The following is a 9860-nucleotide window of genomic DNA, read 5'->3' as shown; positions in this document are numbered from 1 at the left end:
TTGGTAGAGGAGGTGTGACGCTATTGACAGGCGACCAAATGAAACAGACCGTTACCTGATTAAAATTATGGATTTCTCTGAGTTTGAAAACTGTTGGAAACATTTTAGATAATTTAAGTCCAAAACTCAACAAAATATAAAACATTTTAATGCAGAATAGTTGCGAGTTATAGCTTTAAAGAGTCAGTCCAGACTTCTTTAACCGACCACACATACAGACACCTGTGTGACGGAGGAGAACCTGAACACCTGAAGGCCGCCAAGAACACCTTCCACCTGCTGGTCAGCGTGGTGGACAAGCTCAGGTGAGCACGCACACACACACAACTGAACCAATCAGAGGCTTTGTTTCTGAGGCATGTCATGAAGCATGTGTGTGTGTGTGTGTGTGCGTGCAGTGTGGTAGAGCTGGAATCTGATTTGCTGCTGCTGCTGATGGAACTGGTGTTCAGCCTCCTGATTGGTGGAGAGCTGAGACTGGCCCACCAGCTGCGCTCCAACATCCTGTCCAAGATGGAGCAGAAGTGGCAGCTGATTGGCTCTCCACAGTCACTCCGCCCGCTTGCTGCCAAGGGCGTGGCTGCCAGGTAACCGATCACCTTTGACCTCTGAACCTTCAGATGATTGACAGCTCTTTCACCTGATTGGACAAAGGCACCACAGGCTGAGCTGTCATTGGTCAGCTGTCTCTCTTCTCGCCCTTCAGACCAGGAACTCTGCTGGACTTCCGGAGTCAGGATTTAGCTGAACAGCTGACTCTGCTGGACTCTGAACTGTTCTGCAAGATCGAGGTACAAACTGTCTGTCTGTCCCACCTGTCTGTCTCCCATCTGTCTGTCTCTCCACCTGTCTGTCTCACCTGTCTGTCTCTCCACCTGTCTGTCCCACCTGTCTGTCTCTCCACCTGTCTGTCTCACCTGTCTGTCTCACCTGTCTGTCTGTCTCTCCACCTGTCTGTCTCTCCACCTGTCTGTCTCACCTGTCTCTCCACCTGTTTGTCTCACCTTTCTGTTTCACCTGTCTGTCTCTCCATCTGTCTGTCTCACCTGTCTGTCTCTCCACCTGTCTGTCTCTCCATCTGTCTGTCTCTCCTGTCTGTCTCACCTGTCTGTCTCTCCACCTGTCTGTCTCTCCACCTGTCTGTCTCTCCATCTGTCTGTCTCACCTGTCTGTCTCTCCTGTCTGTCTCTCCTGTCTGTCTCACCTGTCTGTCTCTCCTGTCTGTCTCTCCTGTCTGTCTCACCTGTCTGTCTCTCCACCTGTCTGTCTCTCCTGTCTGTCTCACCTGTCTGTCTCACCTGTCTGTCTCTCCACCTGTCTGTCTCTCCACCTGTCTGTCTCTCCTGTCTGTCTCACCTGTCTGTCTCACCTGTCTGTCTCTCCACCTGTCTGTCTCTCCTGTCTGTCTCACCTGTCTGTCTCTCCACCTGTCTGTCTCTCCACCTGTCTGTCTCACCTGTCTGTCTCTCCACCTGTCTGTCTCTCCACCTGTCTGTCTCTCCACCTGTCTGTCTCACCTGTCTGTCTCTCCACCTGTCTGTCTCTCCACCTGTCTGTCTCACCTGTCTGTCTCTCCACCTGTCTGTCTCTCCACCTGTCTGTCTCTCCTGTCTGTCTCTGCACCTGTCTGTCTCACCTGTCTGTCTCTCCACCTGTCTGTCTCTCCACCTGTCTGTCTCTCCTGTCTGTCTCTCCTGTCTGTCTCTCCACCTGTCTGTCTCACCTGTCTGTCTCTCCACCTGTCTGTCTCACCTGTCTGTCTCACCTGTCTGTCTCTCCACCTGTCTGTCTCTCCTGTCTGTCTCTGCACCTGTCTGTCTCACCTGTCTGTCTCTCCACCTGTCTGTCTCTCCACCTGTCTGTCTCTCCTGTCTGTCTCACCTGTCTGTCTCACCTGTCTGTCTCACCTGTCTGTCTCTCCACCTGTCTGTCTCTCCACCTGTCTGTCTCACCTGTCTGTCTCTCCACCTGTCTGTCTCTCCTGTCTGTCTCTCCTGTCTGTCTCACCTGTCTGTCTCTCCACCTGTCTGTCTCTCCACCTGTCTGTCTCACCTGTCTGTCTCTCCACCTGTCTGTCTCTCCTGTCTGTCTCACCTGTCTGTCTCTCCACCTGTCTGTCTGTCTCACCTGTCTGTCTCTCCACCTGTCTGTCTCTCCTGTCTGTCTCACCTGTCTGTCTCACCTGTCTGTCTCTCCACCTGTCTGTCTCTCCTGTGTAGCTCCCGGAGGTGTTGCTGTGGTCTAAAGAGCAGAATGAGGAGAAGATTCCCAACCTGACAGCGTTCACTCAACACTTCAACAACGTTTCCTTCTGGTAAAACTCGACCGGCTGAATCGACCGCTCCTCTTCTGCTTCTGTGTGAAACAAAAAGCTTAAACTGCAACTTAACGTCTGTTTAAACCTGAAGACACATGTTTATAAAAATAACTCACACAGAGCTGTAGTTATGTATAACTCTCATCTTTACCAGCTTCTGTGTTTCACTCACAGAAACCTGAAGTGTGTTTTTTACCGACTGACACTGAAAGCAGCGATGGTGCCTTCACTGACGGTCCAGACGGAGGTTCACAGCTGTTAGCTTAAAGAGATTAGCTTAATACCAGTGTTGGACAAGTTACTTGAACATTGTAATTACTGATTAAACATGAGTCACTGTAAAAGTAATTACCTTACTGATTACTCAGCAGTGAAACTCTGATTCATCCACAGCCGCCACACGCTGCAACTTTTCTATTTCACTCATAATGAAACAGAAAATGAGACGTTTGTGGTTTAACAGCAGACAGGAAACAGTTTATCATCCAGCAGCGAGCGTTAGCGTAGCCTCAGTGACTCCACGCTCCCCCCAACTCTGAACTAAACCAGCAGCGTTGCCCACGTGGGAAATGTTAAAGCATCGTATCAGAAGCATAAAACTGTCATATTCTGAGGAAAATTATCATACATGAGTCATAACCAAGAGAATACGGCATATTGGAGGAAAAAACATACATGCAAAAAAACAGTACTGGAAGGCAGCAACTGATGCGGGACACAAGCTGCATATGTACTAATACAAAGTGTCCAAATGACCAAATTATCGTACATCTGACAACGCTGTAAACCAGCATCAGGTGACTCCTGAATGGAGGCGTACCTGTGGCTTAATGTTAGCAAGCCGGCTAAAAACACACAACATGTGAATAAAACAACATGTCTCCTCCTCTGGAGCGACTGTCAGCTGATATCAACCCTCCATTGATCGCGGTGTTACGCTGTATTCGGTGACCCGTCAGATTCTGTGACCTGCAGTGGTGGAAGAAGCACTCAGATCCTTTACTTAAGTAACCACAATGTAAAAAAACTTCATTACAAGTAAAAATCCTGCATTTTAAATCCTACTCAAGTTAAAGTATAGAAGTATTATCAACTGAATTTATTTAAAATACTAAAGTAAAATTAAAAGTAAAGTTAGTACTTTTACTTTAGTACTTTAAGATTTTTCATCCGCAACAGGCCTGTTTGATTACCTACATGATTAATTTTTAATTAACAATGACGACATGCTTGTGTGTGTGTGTTTGTGTGTTTGTGTGTGTGTGTGTGTGTGTGTGTGTGTGTGTGTGTGTGTGTGTGTGTGTATGTGTGTGTGTGTGTGTGTGTGTGTGTGTGTGTTCAGGGTGCGTTCAGTCATCATTCTTCAGGACAAACCTCACGACAGAGAAAAACTACTGCTGAAGTTCCTGAAAATTATGAAGGTATACACACACACACACACACACACACACACACACACACACACACACACACACACACACACAAACACACACACACACACACACACACACACACACACACACACACACACATACGGGTTTTTATCACATGCCGGGGACCAATGACTGGCAGCAGCCTGATGGGATCCACCCTTTCTGAAGGGTCTAGAGACATAATTTTAACTGCTAAATTCATCATAAATTTTTCTGAACATGAAAATCACACACACACACACACACACACACACACACACACACACACAGTCTTGTTTCCATCACTTCAGAGGACATTACATTGACTTACATTCATTTCCTGGAGACTTATCCCAACTTCAAAAGGAAAATTCACTGCTGTGAATGTGATGATTTCTTGAAACTACTGTAGGTCACGTATGTTGTAGAAATGTGCAATTATTGTTGAAACTGGTGCCATATGACCAGAGAACACATTCCCCATACAGCTCTTAAGGAGGAATCCTACAACAATGTAACTCAAGCCACAGTGATCAACAGGCTAAAACAGTAAGTTATGAACATGAGCACAGGTATGTTTATGTTTGCATGTTCTAATAGTTAATAGGTTCAGAACATATATGCAGCAGGATATTTGTGTGATTTAAACAGCTGTCTGTGCAGATTCTGCTTCACTAAACACACCAGAAATAGTCTCGGACCATCAGAAAAAACAAGGCGGTCTCTGAGAGTCAGTGTGGACTGATACATTTAATAAAATGGAAGCATTTCTGCTCCGTCACAGTGCAAACACACTGGATCCGTTGATGGATCCCATTCCGGCCATGCGGTTCATGGTGGATATGGTGCGGCGAGTTGATGGACCAACCGTCCTATCTGAACTTGCATAATCACTACTCAACCTCAACTTTATGCAAATGAGGTCCATCCAGCACAACACGGCCAGCTCGCAAAACTCAGATCAAACTATCAAACTAGGCAGCGTTGATCAAATATGGATCAAGATTCTCTTACTGTGGCGTCTATTTCTCAGCTCAAATGCTTTCAGAAACATACTTTAGTGAACTATTTAGCTGTAAAATGAGGAAGTTAGTCGCCAGCTTCAGCCGCCATGTTGAAAACGGCAGAGAAAAAACCAAGCACCGCCCAACTCACCGTACATCACCTACCACGTCACCACCGGCCGCAGCGTTCAGTGTGTTTGCACCATTACGCACACAAATGACAGATGTCAAAAACGCTTCTAAAAACACTTTCTGTGTGGATCGGCCATACGGGGACAATAAAGTAAATCTTATGTTATATTAACAGAAGTGCTTGTGTGTGTGTGTGTGTGTGTGCAGCACCTGAGGAGGCTGAATAACTTTAACTCGTACCTGTCCATCCTGTCAGCGCTGGACTCCGCCCCCCTGCGGCGCCTGGACTGGCAGAAAAACACAGCTGAGGTGAAACATTAACAACATTTAACACAGTAATTACAGTAATTAGTTCTGTTTCAGGATCTATTATGTATTTATAATGATTTATGTGTGTTTTGTTCTCAGGCACTGGAGGAGTACAGCTCTTTGATTGACAGCTCATCATCTTTCAGAGCCTACAGAGCAGCTCTGGCTGAAGCGGAACTTCCCTGCATACCCTACCTGTAGGCTAATACCCTGTATACCCCACTATATATACCCTACCTGTAGGCTAATACCCTGTATACCCCACTATATATACCCTACCTGTAGGCTAATACCCTGTATACCCCACTATATATACCCTACCTGTAGACTAATACCCTGTATACCCCACTATATATACCCTACCTGTAGGCTAATACCCTGTATACCCCACTATATATACCCTACCTGTAGGCTAATACCCTGTATACCCCACTATATATACCCTACCTGTAGACTAATACCCTGTATACCCCACTATATATACCCTACCTGTAGACTAATACCCTGTATACCCCACTATATATACCCTACCTGTAGGCTAATACCCTGTATACCCCACTATATATACCCTACCTGTAGACTAATACCCTGTATACCCACTATATATACCCTACCTGTAGGCTAATACCCTGTATACCCCACTATATATACCCTACCTGTAGGCTAATACCCTGTATACCCCACTATATATACCCTACCTGTAGACTAATACCCTGTATACCCCACTATATATACCCTACCTGTAGGCTAATACCCTGTATACCCACTATATATACCCTACCTGTAGGCTAATACCCTGTATACCCCACTATATATACCCTACCTGTAGGCTAATACCCTGTATACCCCACTATATATACCCTACCTGTAGACTAATACCCTGTATACCCCACTATATATACCCTACCTATAGGCTAATACCCTGTATACTCCACTATATATACCCTACCTGTAGACTAATACCCTGTATACCCCACTATATATACCCTACCTGTAGACTAATACCCTGTATACCCCACTATATATACCCTACCTGTAGGCTAATACCCTGTATACCCCACTATATATACCCTACCTGTAGGCTAATACCCTGTATACTCCACTATATATGCCCTACCTGTAGACTAATACCCTGTATACTCCACTATATATACCCTACATGTAGGCTAATACCCTGTATACCCCACTATATATACCCTACCTGTAGGCTAATACCCTGTATACTCCACTATATATACCCTACCTGTAGACTAATACCCTGTATACCCCACTATATATACCCTACCTGTAGGCTAATACCCTGTATACCCCACTATATATACCCTACCTGTAGACTAATACCCTGTATACTCCACTATATATACCCTACCTGTAGGCTAATACCCTGTATACCCCACTATATATACCCTACTTGTAGGCTAATACCCTGTATACTCCACTATATATGCCCTACCTGTAGACTAATACCCTGTATACCCCACTATATATACCCTACCTGTAGACTAATACCCTGTATACCCCACTATATATACCCTACCTGTAGACTAATACCCTATATACCCCACTATATATACCCTACCTGTAGGCTAATACCCTATATACCCCACTATATATACCCTACCTGTAGACTAATACCCTGTATACCCCACTATATATACCCTACCTGTAGGCTAATACCCTGTATACCCCACTATATATACCCTACCTGTAGGCTAATACCCTATATACCCCACTATATATACCCTACCTGTAGGCTAATACCCTGTATACCCCACTATATATACCCTACCTGTAGGCTAATACCCTGTATACCCCACTATATATACCCTACCTGTAGGCTAATACCCTGTATACCCCACTATATATACCCTACCTGTAGGCTAATACCCTGTATACCCCACTATATATACCCTACCTGTAGGCTAATACCCTGTATACCCCACTATATATACCCTACCTGTAGGCTAATACCCTGTATACCCCACTATATATACCCTACCTGTAGGCTAATACTCTGTATACCCCACTATATATACCCTACCTGTAGACTAATACCCTGTATACCCCACTATATATACCCTACCTGTAGGCTAATACCCTGTATACCCCACTATATATACCCTACCTGTAGGCTAATACTCTGTATACCCCACTATATATACCCTACCTGTAGACTAATACCCTATATACCCCACTATATATACCCTACCTGTAGACTAATACCCTGTATACCCCACTATATATACCCTACCTGTAGGCTAATACCCTGTATACCCCACTATATATACCCTACCTGTAGGCTAATACCCTGTATACCCCACTATATATACCCTACCTGTAGGCTAATACCCTGTATACTCCACTATATATACCCTACCTGTAGACTAATACCCTGTATACCCCACTATATATACCCTACCTGTAGGCTAATACCCTGTATACCCCACTATATATACCCTACATGTAGACTAATACCCTGTATACCCCACTATATATACCCTACCTGTAGGCTAATACCCTATATACCCCACTATATATACCCTACCTGTAGGCTAATACCCTGTATACCCCACTATATATACCCTACATGTAGACTAATACCCTGTATACCCCACTATATATACCCTACCTGTAGGCTAATACCCTGTATACTCCACTATATATACCCTACCTGTAGGCTAATACCCTGTATACCCCACTATATATACCCTACCTGTAGGCTAATACCCTGTATACCCCACTATATATACCCTACCTGTAGGCTAATACCCTGTATACCCCACTATATATACCCTACCTGTAGGCTAATACCCTGTATACCCCACTATATATACCCTACCTGTAGGCTAATACCCTGTATACTCTACTATATATACCCTACCTGTAGGCTAATACCCTGTATACCCCACTATATATACCCTACCTGTAGGCTAATACCCTGTATACTCCACTATATATACCCTACCTGTAGGCTAATACCCTGTATAACCTACTTTACAGCTGTCTGTGTCTCACTAACCTGTCTGTCTGTTCAGGGGTTTGATCCTTCAGGACTTAACGTTTGTCCACCTGGGGAATCCTGACATGCTGAAGACACCACAAGGTTCAAAGGTCAACTTCTCCAAATGCTGGCAGCAGTTTAACATCCTGGACACAATGAGGAGCTACCAGCAAATGTCAGTTACCTGCAGTACTACCTTTAATGTCACGATTAGTAATACTAGTATTAGTAGTATTACTAGTATTGATAGTAATAGTAGTATTACTTGTATTACTAGTATTAGTAGTATTTGTCACTTTCTCTCAAAACATTTGTAAATATACCAATGTCAGTTAGATGGTAATCTGCATGAGAAATTAAGAAAAACAAAAACAATTGGATATAATAATCAACGCTTATAGTAATCAATTGACCTGGACGGAAGTGATCACTAAGCGGTTTCCGCTGTATTAGTATCAGTTAGTGTTGCTAGTAGTCAGATTTATGTTTTTGTGTTCATTGATAATAAAACAGAATCTTTTCTTCTTGCAGTTCTTACCCTCTGCAGCCTAACGATGACATCATGTCCTTCTTTAACGACTTCAGTGACCACCTGGCAGAGGAGGCATTATGGGAACTCTCTCTCAGGCTCCGCCCAAGAAACGCTCCTCGAGCAAATCAGAGATGAGCTGGAGTTAAACGTCTTCCAGCCAATGAGGAACAAGCAAGAGTGACTTGCAGTAAACCAGGACACAACATGCGTTAGCCTTATGCTACCATGCTGAACCAAGAATGAAATGGTTAAAAATTGTTAACCAGGTATTAGCTAGGTGTTAGCTAGGTGTTAGCTAGGTGTTAGCTAGGTGTTCCAGTGGGTGTGGCCTTTCTCTGTTTCTGACCTCTGAACTGTATTCATTGCATCATAAAATCAGCTGTTAAATGATTAATGATGATTGATAAACATGACTGTCCTCACCTGAAAATCATTTAGAAGTTATAATTAGTATTTTTATATTAATTCTTTTTATCCATGAAAGCTTTTTCATCTGAACTCTTGTTATTTTCTTCATGTTGTGTTTTTTTAACACTTTGGTACTTTGAGATTGTCTGCCAATGAAAACTGTGTTACAAATTAAATTAATTGATATTTTATTATTGTTTCAGTCATTTTTCCAGCAAAATGCTAAACTTTCACTGTCACGTGTGATTGATGATTTTGTTTGTCATAAATAACATAAACTGAATATTTTGAGGGTTTTGGACTTTTGAATATGTTGGTTTAAGTTTCAGAAAATTGTGACGACATTTTTCACTTTTTCCTGATATTTTACAGAATAAAGGAATAACGGAGAAAATTATTAACAGATAAGTCGATTAGTAAAATAATTTAGAAGTTAGTTGCAGCTGTAGACTGTCTGCTAATTTATCTCCATTAAACATTTCACAAATGATTTTCCAGAAAATGTGCAAACATCATGAAGACTTATACAGGAAAAGGAAACAGTTACTAAAACACAAATGTTGAAGTAAAAATAAAAACAAGAAGGACAATATATATGTATATTTTTATTTATTTTTTACTCAGGAAGGCTTTTTCATCTGAACTCTTATTTTATTTATGTTACACATTTTTAATGATTTAGCACTTTGAGATTAACTGCCAATGAAAGTGCTGCACAAATAAAGTTTTATTTGAAGAACTTCAT

General features: G+C 42.9%; 1 protein-coding gene across 4 annotated transcripts in view; it reads left to right on the top strand.

The window, feature by feature from the left end:
* LOC137171169 (rap guanine nucleotide exchange factor 1-like) overlaps positions 1-9306 on the top strand; it is a 26341-nt gene extending 17035 nt beyond the window's left edge. Inside the window, exons 15-24 of one of the 4 annotated variants that reach the window (XR_010924718.1) lie at positions 216-305; positions 399-587; positions 707-791; positions 2220-2314; positions 3660-3738; positions 5073-5174; positions 5274-5371; positions 8210-8350; positions 8707-8973; positions 9018-9306. Coding sequence is in view for 2 of the 4 variants with exons in the window: in XM_067574958.1 (XP_067431059.1) it covers positions 216-305; positions 399-587; positions 707-791; positions 2220-2314; positions 3660-3738; positions 5073-5174; positions 5274-5371; positions 8210-8350; positions 8707-8842 (1015 nt within the window). In the remaining 2 variants the exon portion in view is untranslated. Of the gene's footprint in view, positions 1-215; positions 306-398; positions 588-706; positions 792-2219; positions 2315-3659; positions 3739-4217; positions 4279-5072; positions 5175-5273; positions 5372-8209; positions 8351-8706 lie in introns of those variants that run through there. The other 3 variants (XR_010924719.1, XM_067574958.1, XM_067574972.1) reach the window with 3 other exon arrangements.
* The last annotated feature ends 554 nt before the right edge of the window (positions 9307-9860 follow it).

Source organism: Thunnus thynnus, chromosome 2 (genome assembly GCF_963924715.1).
Source record: "Thunnus thynnus chromosome 2, fThuThy2.1, whole genome shotgun sequence".
In the NCBI taxonomy this organism is placed as follows: Eukaryota; Metazoa; Chordata; class Actinopteri; order Scombriformes; family Scombridae; genus Thunnus; species Thunnus thynnus.
This window is presented reverse-complemented; position numbering and strand designations above follow the sequence as displayed.